This window comes from Xiphias gladius, chromosome 17 (genome assembly GCF_016859285.1).
Source record: "Xiphias gladius isolate SHS-SW01 ecotype Sanya breed wild chromosome 17, ASM1685928v1, whole genome shotgun sequence".
Lineage (NCBI taxonomy): Eukaryota > Metazoa > Chordata > Actinopteri > Istiophoriformes > Xiphiidae > Xiphias > Xiphias gladius.
The window spans coordinates 2,411,957-2,426,705 of NC_053416.1; the positions used below are offsets into that span (position 1 = coordinate 2,411,957).

Consider the following 14,749-nt stretch of genomic DNA (forward strand, 5'->3'; position numbering starts at 1 on the left):
GGATTTGCATTTGCAAAAATGATGACGGGTGATCCATCAGCCCGTTGACCCATCAACGTGTCCTACTCATCGCCACTCTTCTGTTTTGTGTTTTCGTGATGACGCTTGCGGAAATAGTAATCGCCGTATCGCGCTAATATGACGAATCACCACATTTTGATTCATTTCCTTTGGCTAAGAAAAGAGGCTAGTTCGGAGAAGGGTGAGGACGTCACGTCTCTACTGAAGAAAGCTCAACCCTAAAGACAAAAGGTTTGAGGAGCGACCCTGCAGTGAAAGAGTTTCTTGTTCAGGATGTAGAGTTTACAGTTACTTCTCTTGTCAGGGAGGATACAATAACTGCTGCAATCCATTTGAACAACGCCTTTTATTTGGGCATCTGTGAAAACTACTCCATGAACGGCAGTTTCAGACTGAAGAATGAAGAAAAATGTAAGCATTCAGGATGGATGGTTGCCCCAGTGTGCAGCCGGGAAAGGACGTCCGGAGCACGCAGCGCCGACACACAGGGTTGGAGGAACCGCTTACAGAGTGGGATCTGGTCAATTGACCGATTAGCAGCACAATCCACTGAGTCGTGCCCCATCGGCAGCATCGGCAGATTGTCCTTAGGTCACTTTGGCTCCAGAATTCTCACGTTATGCATTTAAAACAATTCATTTGCTTCATGGTGTTAATAAACTACCATTATCTCTGTTTTAAATAACGTCACTTATACCTATAGAATCAAAGTAATCGTTTGCTTTCTGAAAATATTTTAGTCCGATTGATAATACGGTCGATGATCTGATCCTTGATCCGATGATTGATAACTATGTTTTCCAATAAGCGTAGTAGATTTTTGTTGCCAGTTGATGGATTAAATTGATAACCGCAGCGCATTTCTCCTCAACCCTGTGTATCATCTCCTTCCTGGCTTTTTTTTTTTTTTTTTTTTTTTTCCTTCTTACTTTTGGTTTCTGGGTTTGCTTCTCTGAAAGTCATTCAACACCTTCGGCGGAGCAGAAGAACAAAACTAAAGCTCACTCATAGTAGCACAAATTTACACACAGCACACCTGGAGAGAATGCAAAGACCTCGGGCCCGACAGAACACCGACGGCAAAACAAAAAGACAGCAGGTTTGTCTTTGTGTGAAAGCATCTCAGCTCAGCAGGAGGGACCAGTAGGGGAAGGAGAAGGCATAAAAAACAAACCCAGCTTGTTCTCCACAGGCGAACATTGTATACATTGCTGTACATGCTAACTCAATGAATATCCTTAAACATTATTATTTTTTTGCCCTTTTAGTATAAAAACACATACTGATGTACATCATAAAAAAGGATTTCCTTTTTGCAAAAGAGCGGTGCCTCTCTTTTGTCGGCGTGTATTGTCTGCTGCGCGCTGACGCGGTTATGTGTACAATATTTACATATACAACCGTATAAAAAGATGTATTTCTCTTGTGTATATGTATTCAGAAAACAAATACATCCGATAGGTTCAATTTGTTGTGAAGTATCCTTCCTTTAATATAGAGCGACAGAGAAGCTGAGAGGCAGCCAGAAGGTTGGCACGCCCGACTCTTGAAAAGGATGTGACACTTGAAACAACATGAGATATAAATAAATGCTGTGCGCTACCATGAGTGTGTGCGGCGTCACAAGCCACTTGCTCAAAAACATCTAGTTTCTTGTGGGTGTCGTCGTGCAAGAATCTTTAGAAGTGAAAACTGTGTAAATACATTGAATTTTGCCACATTGTCGCGCAAATGTCGACTGATGCTTACATACCATTGTCAGGCACTGCGAGGCTCACCCCCTTCAACCCTGTCTCCCAGAAAGTATGCTTATCTACTGCTAAATAGCTTCGCTCAATCAAGTCACTTTTCAGATGTTCGAGGAAGACCCTTATCCAAGTGATTTGAGTTGCTTAAACCGAACCGTGAAAAACGCTCACCGTGCTTCAGTTGCCGATGTTTTTGGCCCAGTGGCTTGCGTCAAGCAGCGGCAATCAGACCCAACGGCGCCACGATCTGCCTGTTAAAACTTCACAGGATCACATGTTCGGCGTTGAAACGTGAAGAGCAAAACATACAAGTTATCACACGGAATATTTGTTCATGAGAAGCAAAGCTACCGCACCGGGGGAGCTAAAGTGGTGACCGAAAAAAAGGAAAATGACACATCCTTTTGCAGAATCAGCTGTTGACAGTAGGAGAAGCTACAGTCAGATGTGGCTGAAGGTCTTTGCATTCGCACAGAGGGAGACGTTTGTGAATAGGATGAAACGGAACTGAAATCAGAGATCATGTTACTCGCTGATGCCAAAGAAAGTCTGTGTGATGTGCTTCTTCTTGCCACAAGTGCATTGACATAAGGCACAGGCACAGTTCCCCTCTTTCAACAGAGCGGCTCGCATTTGTTTTGTTTTTTTTGTGTCCTTTTTTAAAAATGCCCCAGTGCAAGAAACAAGTAGGGTGACCACCGCCCGAGGTTCAAGCAGCCTACGTCGGACATTTATGACACGAGCTCTGTCCTTCTGTGTGCGATCAAGAACTTCAAGGGAGTTGCTGTGTTTTGTTTTTGTTTTAAAAATCGTTTTCCTCGTTGTCAGGACGGTAGGAGGGTGATGCTGCTCTGTCACGAGGAAACACGGACGAATTCATGCAGGCGAAACAGAACACTGACAGTCAATCAACTATCCGCTCAATTTTAAGTCAGTGGTTTCCATCAGATCTTTCTCTGAGTTCTAACAGGCTAGTGGTTGAGGCGCTGGTGCCATGGTCATGTCATATCACAAGAAGCATAAGGCTGATGACCCACCGAACATGTTGCGGCGCAACGTAAAGTTGGTCCCCTTTCCAGTATCTACGGGATGCGAGTTAATATCCCAAGGCATTGTGGGATAGCAGAACTTGGCCAAAGTTTGTTAATGAGCAAACTCCTCGCTTGCTTGCGAGGTTTGACGCTACCAGCGGGTCTTCACCATGAGAAATGGACGAACTGACTTCTGTCCAACAACTCGAAGTGAGTCGGTTGTCTGGACGTCCCACATCCGGGACGGTGAAGGCAGTTTTGTGTCTTTAACAAGTCACCGTGGAATCAAATAATTCCCCTGAACCAACTGACACCACCACTGGGACGCTAGGGTCATTTAAAGGATCGGGGTCAGGTAAATGCGATATGATGTGACCATGGCATCACCACATTTTGGCCTAATTTAAACGTTCACTTGGAAACCGTCCTACTGTCCCCACATTAGCATCAACTTGTTCTGATTAAAATTAAAAGGGAATGTCACTGCTAATGCACTGTCACACAGGCACACTAACGGCACTTAATGCAAATCCACATATAGAGCAAATACACATCTGGATCTGGTGTGGTTTTTGATTAAAATCGCTCTTTGCAATGTATTTGACCTAGACCAGTGTCCAGGTCCTCATGTTCCTTGTAGCATCTTAGATCCTGATCCAGTTCCCATTAGGAATAGCAGTCATTAGGTGCTAATAGTCTGCCTGTTGGGCCTTAAAATAGAAAACGGGAAAAGTAGAAACCCTTCAATTATCTCGGCTGTAAGCGCTGGAGAAGGAAGAGGAGAGGGTGAGGAAGGAGGAGAAGACGAGCAGAGAGGAGGAGCGGTGGGTTGGGGCCGTTGCCACGGGTGATCACCCTAGTGATTCTGCTACTGAGATGCTCTTGAGGAAGAAAGGGAACAGATCGGTGTCTCTTCCAGCAAATCTCTGGAGATTTTCCCCTCAGTTTCTACCAGGAGGCTCCTACGAGCAGAGAGTGTGAGTGCATGTGTGTGTGTGTGTGTGTGTGTGTGTGTGTGTGTACACCATGTTCATGTGTTAAAAATGTGTATGAATGTCTGTAAGCTGGTGTGTGCACCTGTATGTGTGTACGCTATTAATAAATAGCAGTGTCATGTATGACTGTTAGGGTCAGACCGATATACTACCGCCACTGTCCTTTTATTCAATTTCAGTGCATCCATTCTGTGTCGTATATTCCCAGTGTGATCAAGGTTAATAATCCCTTTTGACCTCCGTTGTATTAAAAAGTTGTTAAAACCTGCAATGCAACACATTTTTTTCTTTTATCCACCTATTTGAATTTAAAAGCCTAATATGTTCTAGTGTACCGTCTATGTAAAGAGCTTCGACGGATGTTTATGAGACTCAGGGGAGAGTTTTGGCGTCCCATTAAGCTCTAAACGCTGTGTTCAAAGGCTTTTCCTCTCATACAAAATTAAGGGAAAAAATATTTTTAGCATTGAAATATTGGCACAAAATATCAGTTGCCGACAGCTTTAGTTCAAAATTTTCGCCACTGGTCCTTTTTAAAACATATCGGTTGAGCCTAAACATCAGTCTGAGTGTCTGTGACTGTAAAATGTATGCATGTGTATCTGTATAGGTACAGTATCTATGATTGTTTATCCATCAGCTCTGGCAGTCTTTGTATGTGTCTGTGTTTGCTTTGAACCAGTCCTAGAGGCAGGCGATATGTGTACATCTGTCTGTTTTTGCCTGTCTTTCTTTCGGGATACCTCTGTATTTATTTATTTTTGGATCTATCAGTTCTAGAGGCAGACATTGTTGCTGATCTGGCAGGTGGATCCGGTGCCGGCCTGGGACAGGAAAAGCCTCCCGTTGGGGCAAACGCAAACCTCGTAGACAGTCTGCCTGGTCCCGGAGGACGAGGAGCTGGTGGAGGCCTTCCCCTCCGGCAGCCGCATCAGGCGAATCCTCCGAGCATCCAGAGAGATCTGAGGTGGAGGGAGAGAGAAAACTGGTTTGGAAAACAGGGCTCTGTCAGGACAGACAGGAAGAGCAACAAATGGCGAAGAAGAGAAGCTTTGGAAATCTGGAATTCTAGTTTGAGGATGATAAAAAAAAATAAAGCATTCTTGTAAACCTGTTTGCTTGCTTTCTTAGAGTGGCTTCAGTTTTAGAGGCCGTACATTTTACATACAAAATCCCCGGAGACATGAGTGGGTGCGAAGTTGATATAGGTCGCAGAAATTGAGGAAGACGTGTCTGTGTAAGTTTGATGAATTTGCGTTTATCCTAAGGCTGTACAGCTCCCCTTCAACAATGTGCAGGGACATGATCAAAAAGCAGAGGGACTGGAGGGAAATAAGAGAAAGATGGGGAGTCGACGGGAAGGCGCATTAACTAACTCGGTTGAGGTTGGCCAGCGAGCCCGGTCCTGGAACACGCACGTGGCACGCTCTCATGCAAACCCCGAATGGCCGGTTCAAACCGATGTGGCGGCTTGTCCACCGGGACTTGTCCCAGTCCTCCCTATGGCCAGTACCCCACTGACAAACTGTCCGAAGAAAAGAAAAGGAAGGAGCAGCGTTGCCGTTTTAGAGCGCCCGCTTTGATTTCCGCCGTATGGTTCGCTCCCCAAGGGCCCTGGTGTTGGTATCGGAGGTGGGGTGGAGGCGAGGGTAGGGCGGCACTGGGAAATACCAGGCGTCTGTTGGCAGGTTGACCGGGCTACCGTGGAATGTGGGGTTGCACCGCCTTGATTCCCGTCGAGCCAAGTTCGAAACTGCACAAAATACATTCCCTCACACCGGTTCCAGCCATGCCGCGAAATCTTGGTTGAATGCAAAGTTTCACTAAATTTGAACCCCCCCACGGCGTCGCCAGCTCGCAGACAGAAAATGAGTGTTACGGGTTCCGCCATCCTGATCTGCGTGACGTTAATGCGAGAGGCATTTGCTCAAATATTTAAAAAACAGATGTTACCAATTATTCTACCATTTTAAACTGCAACGTCAGAAAGAAAAAAGATTCATAAACTCCTACTTCCCATGTCTTAGCATTTTTAAGACTATTGAATGATTGATTTAAGACATCTGAATACCAATTAAGGCCTTACTTTTAGATTGATGAATTCAGTGCCTTTTAAGACTCTTTGAGGATCTTCGGGAACCATGTTTTATGAAAAGAGCAGTAATTTAGTCTCAGTGCACTCAACACAGAGGTAGGTTCAGACGTGTTTAGCCTAGCTTAGCACGGAGACCGAAGACCCGGGGAAACTGCTAGCGTAGGTCTATCCAACAGCTCCGGCGCTCTCGTACTTACTGGATGTGTCTTGTGAATTTAACACGTACAAACACAGAAAACAAGACATTGCAGTTTAATGAGCGCTAAGTTAAGACAGCTTATGAGCAGTCAGTAACAAATTTGAGCTCATTCCTGAACAGTAAAAGCCGAGCACTTAGACTGAACACAGCATCATAGTCCTGTCCTCATTGTGAAATTTCAGCCTCTCATGACTCTGAGCTCAGGTGGTTGTCGAACGTTTTGGCAAGTAACCAAAATACAAGACGTAAATAAGCCAATTTAGATCTGTTAGAAGGTGAAGTGTTAGCAGAGGCTAGCAGTTTTCCCCCGCCTTCCAGTCTTTGTACTAAGCTAGGTTAAACGCTGCCTCCTTGTAGGATAGCAAACAAACATCCTTCCTAACATGTTGCGTATTCCTTATGGCTCTGACGCGTACAAGCAACTCTTTTCTTGAGATAACTGCAAAACATGAGTTCAGATCAACGTCAACCATGAGTTTAGAGTTCAGATCAACAGTGAAACGATGTCCAGATGACTTTCACTGAACAAACGGTTAACTAGACGTCACTGCCGAGTTCTTCTCCACTTATAACAGTTAGACATTGCCACCGTTTCCACCAAAAAAAAATTCGATGGTCATTTGGGCTGGTCTACCGTCCAGCAGGTGGACAAAATCATTGTTTTGCATGTCACAAGTACGTCTTAACTCTTCGCTATAAAGTCCAAAGTCAAGTCCAGAGTCAAGACAAGGTCCTAAACTTTGTCATCAACTTACTGCCATTTGATTTTTTTATTAACTGTTTTAATTAGCCGTTGATCTCTGCACAAATTGTGTTACTTCGGTTTGGTTTGCTGACCTACAGATCCGCAGAAAAATTAATTTATGACGATTTGAAATATTCTGCTGACAGACAGAAAAACCACATTGGCAGACAAAAGAGAGACGGAATAGGGTTAAAACCCCTGCACAGACAAAAAGAACAAGGCTGACAGAAAAAAAAAAGTTTGGTGTCTGCTGCCGAGTCCCGGGACATTCCTCTCGACTCCTGAGCAATAAAAAGAAAGTAAAACTCCAGAAAATTCCCTCCGCCACCCCGACAAAAGCTCCACTCAACCCCGCACAGATTCAAACAAACCGTCTTTCTTCCTCTGCACAGATACGAACCACTGCTGCATGAATTCCATCTCTCTGCCCTCCCCTCCCCTCCTCCCTCCGGGGGCTCATACAGGGCTGGTGTTTCACTGGCTGAGGAGAGGTGGAGCTCTCCAGCCATAAAAAAGGTAAAGGAGCCATTACCAGGTGCCTTGGGGAGGCATCGCCATCAAATGACCTGGAACACTTTTAAAGCAGAGTCTCGGCAGACGTCCTCAGACAGCTGCTCTTGAACAAATCTTTCACCATGAGAGGCGGATGGCGTGAGGCACTGATAGAAGCTGTGTGTAAGAGTGTGTGGGTGGAGGATCTTAGTGTGTGCGGAGTGGAGGGTGTGAGCGTGTGAGTGTGAAGGACAAAAGTACGTACGGCTTTGGCAGGTGAAGGTAAAACTCATTGTTTTCGGTTTTTACTCTGGTGTTAATGCAAATGTGCTCCTGATTATGCCAATGATTCAAAAATACAAAAATAAAAGGCTTTGAACTACAGTGTGTGCGCTGCAAATGGTTTTTTATTCAATTTTTTAAACAATTAATCACACTTAAAAACCCATTTCAATTTTTTAATATTCGAATCAAATATAAGATAAATTCCCAATTTGAAACATGCAATCACACCGTTAAAGCTCCCCTCACACGGCGTGAGCCCCTGTTTTCCAGTGACGACCCTGCATCTCAGGACAAAGCTACCTTCCACAGCCGGGATTTTACGCCTCACTGCCGCACTAAAAGTTCACACTTTCACATCTGACCCGGTTTGTCAGTGGCCGTTCAGTGTGCAACCAGTGAGATGGAAGCCGTCCGTAATGTAACCTGAAAGCTCCCTGTGATGGATGAAAAGTTTCATAACTACTTCTCCATTTCCTTCGCACACCGACAAGATCCTACACACTCGTCGCTTTGGCTTCCTCGCATTTGCTTGCTGGTGTCTTCCCACGTATCGAGCTGGTGCCGCTTCAGGAGGGGAAAGCCTTTTATCAGCGCAGCCGACCGCGATGAACGTGAGGACTGATGCGTGTAAGGAATCAGGGGACGGTTGGGGGAGTTCAGGAGCAGGGAGGGAAACACAAACACAAGCCGTCTTTGCCAGGTTCATCCTTTTCTCTCTGCCGCTACAGTGTTTGGTCCACGTTGGAGATGCGAGCCTCCACTAGACTTTGCCTGTGATGTGTTGTGGCACTGTGGTGCCGTACAGGTTGGGGAAAAAGTCGTCACTTGTATTGGGCAGGGCAAGCCGGATCGTTAGTGGGTGAAGTTACTCTTTAGTTACTCTTAAGTATGTGTGGAGTCCACACTGTTTCACCGTCAGGGTACGAGAGTGTGTATGAGTCAACCTCTGTATCAGCCTGTGTGGTTGGATGTGTCTAACGACCAAAACCTTTCCATAATTGCGGTGGCAGTGCTTCAGGAGAGAGAGAGAGTGTGTGTGTGTGTGTGCGTGCGCGTGTGTGTGCGTGTAAGACAGAGATCTGACAAATGGACATTTGCAACACTAATGGAGCGTGAGAACCTGATTCTTATTATACGAATTGACCATCGTGAGTTCGACAGCCTCGTTTTCGACCACAAACCCATGACAACTGTGAGGAGATGTGATGCAGGCGTGGCCTCAGACCGCTACTGCGGTTACTTTTAATTGGACTAAACTGAATCCAAGGGCACCTTCCTGAAATGGCCTCTCTCCCGTCATCCATCTCATATCAGCAGCCTGTCTTAATGTACGAAACTGTTTTTGTGGGAAACTTTTAAGCACTTTCTTCTCCCTAATCCTCCTCCGTTGATTTTAACAGATCTGACATGACACGACTAGTGCAACCTAAGGAGGGGAAATCCTTTTATCAGCACAGCCGACCGTGATGAATGTGAGGACTGATGTATGTAACGAATCAGGGGACGGTTGGAGGAATTCAGGAGCGGGGAGGAAAAGGATGAAAGAAGGGAAGAAGCGGCATGAGGACCAGGAGCCGATGAGCAAACGGGGAAAAGGAAGGTAAATAAGCAAAGTTAAAGACAGGAAGAGGACAGAGGAGGAAGGAGGATAAAGAAAGGAAAGGATAGGAAACTGCCAAGAAGGAAAAGATTGATGAAACAGTTGTTAAAGTAAGCATGTGAAAGGCTCAAAGGGAGTAATAAGTGACTGAGAGCGGATGGGGGGAGGAGAGAAAGAGAAAAACAATCAACTTCTGTTCTCCACCTTCCTGCTTTTCTCAGAGGCTCAAACAGATTCTGTCGGACGGCCAATATGTGGGCAATTGCCACCAGCCAGTAGCAAAATGCTGCTCCGCGTTGGCTGGGGGAGCTAGCTATTGTTTGGATTGCTGTTTGCTAAAAATACGTTTGGACAGGAGACATTCTGAATTGAGATGGAGCCCCATCAGCCATTATGGCCACGGGACAAGAAAAGTTAATTTCTCAGCTCGCCAGTACACAGAGTGGGAGGTTTCATCTTGTGCAGAAAGCACGTCTGAAGAAACAGGACTGCGCTTAACAAAGGAAAGGATTTGTAAAGCTCGTTTCTTTTTAACGAAACAGGATGTTTTAGCTCATTCTGCTTCACCACTCGAATAAACAACTTAATGAAGGGTTTGATGCAAAAACAATGCAGGCTGTATTTCAGTACTAAGACCGGTGGTGTTAATTACCCAGAATATGAAACGATGATTACATCCTCCCAAACGATACTGTTCTCTGCATAAACGACAGGCAAACATTTTGACTTGTCCCAGTCATTTCCCTACTGTGACCTATCAAAATGACTGCTGTGAAAAAGGCCTGTTAGCGGCCTATGGGCTTTAGTGACAGCGTGAGCATCGCATTTTTTAAAAGATGAGTCCCTCATTTCGGAGTGAAACTCTTGAAATGAGGAACTTTGTTTCAAAATAAGAAAATCCAGTTTGTTAAGACATCCCATCTATTTTTAGACAATGATTGAGCGTTTGAAATAAATATAGGTTCCGAATGGTAAGACATAAGTTCTTCTTCCAAAATCCTTTGCTTTATTTTTATCATATTAACAACCTACCTGATTAAAGGGCAGTTACAGTTTTTACATGTCAGCAGTATGAAGACTGGTTGCAGTCCAGGGACCAGGGTGACATCTCTACAATGAGGTCTAACGTAGCAGGAAAGTCAAGTCAAGCCAACAGCTTCTCCGGATCACCTGAAACCACTTTAATCGGAGGTGAGCGCAGTCAAAATGTTGGTTATCATCCCTCGGCGCACAGGAACTCGGGTAAACTGTGTACCGGTAAACTGTGGGTAAACTGTGATGGATGCTTACGACAGTCTCTGGTAAGAATTTGAACCGTTTGCCTTTGTTTTCTCTTCCCAAGACATCTGCCAACCATTTGGTTTTTTTTCATACGTCTGATCGATGTGACTGTTTGTGTTTCTTGACCCATAAGATTTCTTTTTACTAATGTCACAGTTTTGCCAGATCTCAGCAATTAGCCCGGGGAGTGCAATGTTATTCTAAGCAAAATTATGAAAATAAGACCTAAGCTGGGCCAGAAACCAGAGTTAACATTCACATTAACATTATGAATTCATTTGTGCTGTTGGCTGACACACCTCTCCATCTTTGGACTCCAGTCGCAGTTCGTTCCTGCAGATGGCCTGGATGTCCCCGGCCTCGGCCAGGATCTGGATGCCTTTAGGAGCCTCCATCAGCAAGGAGCGAGTGGGAGACTCCAGCCTGGGAACATACACAGACAGGCGAGCTGTGTTAGAGATGGCTGCTTCTGCTTAATGTTTGGATGAGTAAAAGATCAAATTCTAAAAAAAAAACAGAAGGCAGGAGGCAATATAAGAAAGAAGTTGAAGTGGTGAATACACCCATGGTTTGTTTGCTTTATAATGATCCTCAGTAGAGAAGTTGATTTTGTTTCATTTTTCAATTTGATTTGTGTCAGACAGCCTGATTAGAATCTAACAAGATCTTGTGAACTAAGGTCACGATTCAGTTTCAGAAAATTTCTCCTTTTTTGTCCTGACACTGTGAAAACCATACCAGAGGTTTTTACTACCTTCACCAGTAACAACACTCTTCAGCTAATGAGAGCCACCTCCACCGTTTTTTTTTTCCTCCGAATCACTGCACACCTGTCCAGTTTGTCCAGTGATTCAGAAAGGCCTGGTGTTAGCCCAACAGTCGACCAATCAGAGCTTTGGTAGGTGGGATTAAGAAAAAAAAACCTACCTAGCTACCTCCATGAAATATGTTCACAAAAAAGGGTGCGAATGGGTACAAGGAGCTGACATCGATGGAACTACAAAGGGGGTTGTAAATGGCTTACAGAAATAACAACTCTTGTATTAGTACACTTTCTCTCCTCATTTGTCGTGAAAAACGCTAAGTTATCAGAAACTGAGAAAATAAAGTCTCATCCCAATCTGGGCAAAAGAAAGCCTTTAAGCCCTTTATAATGTATTTGCTCAAAAAAAGGATCCAGCTCCAGATCCAGAAACAACTTTAGCGCCCGCCAGTTGTAGTTTTTAAACCTGCTTCAGACGGAATCCAACAAATACAACTGCTAATTAAACTTTAAAGTGGTTGTAATCAACGTTTTCATAACAACAAAGTAGCAAATGACAATGTGAACGCGCCGGGACAATGAGGAGTCGCTGATAGTAATGAACCTGCAGAGAATTATCAACCTAGTTTTTACTGACCCCTAGTGAGCGAAGAATTGGCTATGGCAGGTGGATTAAACAATGACTGACCTTAACATGTTGGATGACTGTAACTTGCATGGCACCTGTGAGGACCCTGTCTAACTGCAACCCCAAGCATTACAGCCTAATGTCTGCCATAAGCCTAGACTGTCTCAAACCCTTGAACGCAACTTAAAACTTCAACCCTAAGAAGCCTCAACCCTCAAACAGCCATTCAAAGAATTTAGGACCGGACACAATGCCCCAACTCTCTCAACGTTTAAAACTCAAATTCTGTCCTCACAAAGACAGAAGCACAAGAACCCACACACATTTCAGGGGCCACGACCATGACTGGATCTGACGCTTGAACACTGCAGCGCATCTGCGCGATGCGGCGGCCTACATATGTCTGTTTTTAGGATTAGAAATCAGCCCCATCCCCTTCACATCTTGACAAAACCACTCCGATCTTTAAAGGAAGGTGTCAGAATGCTTCGGTGGATTCAGACTTGTGGAGGAGGTCTCCGTAGGCTTCCTGTTTCCCTGTCACCACGGCGGTTGTGCATTAAAAACGTGATATTTTCTCCACAGGGTTCTCATTGATATCACACACACTGTACTTTGGCTAGAGGATCGTGAGCTTTTGCTCTGAGTGAGGAGCAGCCATTAAAGGTCCTGTTTACAGTACAGTTGCACAGATACAGTACATGACGTCCATCATCAGCTCCAGTGTTCTGGCTCGGTGTAAGTATGTACAGCAAACGCTTTATCTCAAACTAGAAAGCTGAAACCCAAATTAAACATTGGAGGTATCTGTGCAGCTTCTTGTTTCTTCACTGTTTGTTTTCGAAAAGACCAGAGACAAATGACACTGGACTTAGGATCATGAGTTCGCCAAACACACAAACGAATGCTAATGTTGCCCTGTATCTGCCTGATGTTTAAATAAGCAACTTGCAAGTTCACCATATCAACAATATCACGTATTGTAGGTTTAAACAGTAGCTCATTTATTTTAGCCAACAGCAGCAGATTCTATATATAATATATAATATACCTATAATATGTACATATATATACATATATATATACACATGCATACATATACATATATATACATATATATATACACATGCATACATATATATATATATATATATATACACATGCATACATATACATATATACATATATATATACACATGCATACATATACATATATATACATATATATATACACATGCATACATATACATATACATATATATATACACATATATACATATACATATACACATATATACATATATATATACATATATATATACATATATATATATATATATATATATATACATATATACATATATATATATATATATATACATATATACATATATACATATATACATATATATATATATATATATATATATATATATATATATATATATATACATATATATATATGTATATGTTGATCAAGCCCTTGTGATGCTCAGTTGTCGTGCAACTGTCGATGTTCAAGGTTTGTATTATTGAGCAGTTTATTACGGTAGCATGACCATTAAGAAACCTGCCGTGTGACATGGTCGAAAGTTCAAGAACAAACAAGCGAGTAAGTGGCCCTTGAGTGAAGGTGTTTTTTTTAAACTTATCGGTCTGACTTCGGTGATCCTCTGACTGTTCCTCTAGCACCATCATCAGGTCAAAATCTAAATTTCAGCCGCAGCTGTACTTTGTATTTAGTTCTGACTCGCAAATACCAGCTAATACTAATTAACTAAGATGGTGAACGTGGCTAAATTACACCTGCTAAACATCCGCATTAGCATGCAGACGTTAGCATTTAGCTCAAATACAGCTGTAGACCTTCAGTCTCGATTCAGTATCGCCACAAAGCTAGGAATCAAGGGTTGATATGGCAATTCTTGACCTTAAACACGTGAAATCTTCTTCATCTTCTGTATTTAGCAACACCGACTAAAGGTCGACTGCGGCTTTCTGTTTGCTCAGGGAACAGGCTGTCTACTTCCTTTACTGTCCTCAGCAGCAGCAGCAGCAGCATCCGTGTCTGTTGCACTTCAACACGAGAGGACAGTGCTGCAGAGGAGATTTCTAATCATTAGAGGAGAAGCCATGACACTGCAAACCACCCCGACCACTGTGGTCAGTATAGAGATCAGAGAATCGGTGAACGTTGCCCTAAGCTCGCTCTCTCTCTTCCTCTCTTTATCATTTTCTTCCCCTCTTCCTGTCACTCTCTCTCCTCTCCATCTCTGCTCTCCTTTCAGCTCTTGCTGTCTCTAATTTCCTTCCTCACCTTACTCTCCATTTGCTCTCCTCTCATCTTCCCTCTCCATCTTCACCTTGCCCTGACTTCCCACCCACCTCCTCTTCTTCTTGTCTCGATTACCTTGATCTTCCATTTTTTCCCGTCCCGACTTCACCTCTGCTTCTCGCACCACCTACTGATCATTCTCCTCTCGTCCGTCGCCCCTTGATCATCTCCTATTCTTTTGCCCTCCTCACATGTTGTATTATTCTCTGATGTTAATCTTCACTCTGGTCTCTCCGTCTCATCATTTTTTTTTTCCATCAGATTAATCTAAGCATTGAAATGCAGAGGCCCATACGAGCAGTTTACAAAAAAAACCAGAAAAAACTAGGAATCCAGGCCCCGAAAACCAACACATTGTTACAGAAGAGATCACGGCTCAAGGTGGCCTGTCTCCTGGCCTGCACCATTAGAACCTCTGAGCATTATCAGAACAAGAAAGAAAAAGCATAGAAAAACAGGTAGCAAATACGAATAGCATCTCTACCTTCCCTTTCTGTCCCCTCTAATGTCACAGCCGCTCTTTTCTTTTCC

At 43.7% G+C, this 14,749-nt stretch overlaps 1 protein-coding gene across 3 annotated transcripts in view; it reads right to left on the reverse strand.

The window, feature by feature from the left end:
• Positions 1 to 352: 352 nt before the first annotated feature.
• Positions 353 to 14,749, reverse strand: part of sgcd (sarcoglycan, delta (dystrophin-associated glycoprotein)) — a 334,653-nt gene continuing 320,256 nt past the window's right edge. For all 3 annotated transcript variants that reach the window (XM_040150168.1, XM_040150169.1, XM_040150166.1), the window contains 2 exons: positions 10,792 to 10,915; positions 353 to 4,757 (listed from right to left, as the gene is read on the reverse strand). In XM_040150168.1, the coding sequence (XP_040006102.1) occupies positions 4,572 to 4,757; positions 10,792 to 10,915 (310 nt within the window). In that variant the 3' untranslated portion in view covers positions 353 to 4,571. The remainder of the gene's footprint in view (positions 4,758 to 10,791; positions 10,916 to 14,749) is intronic.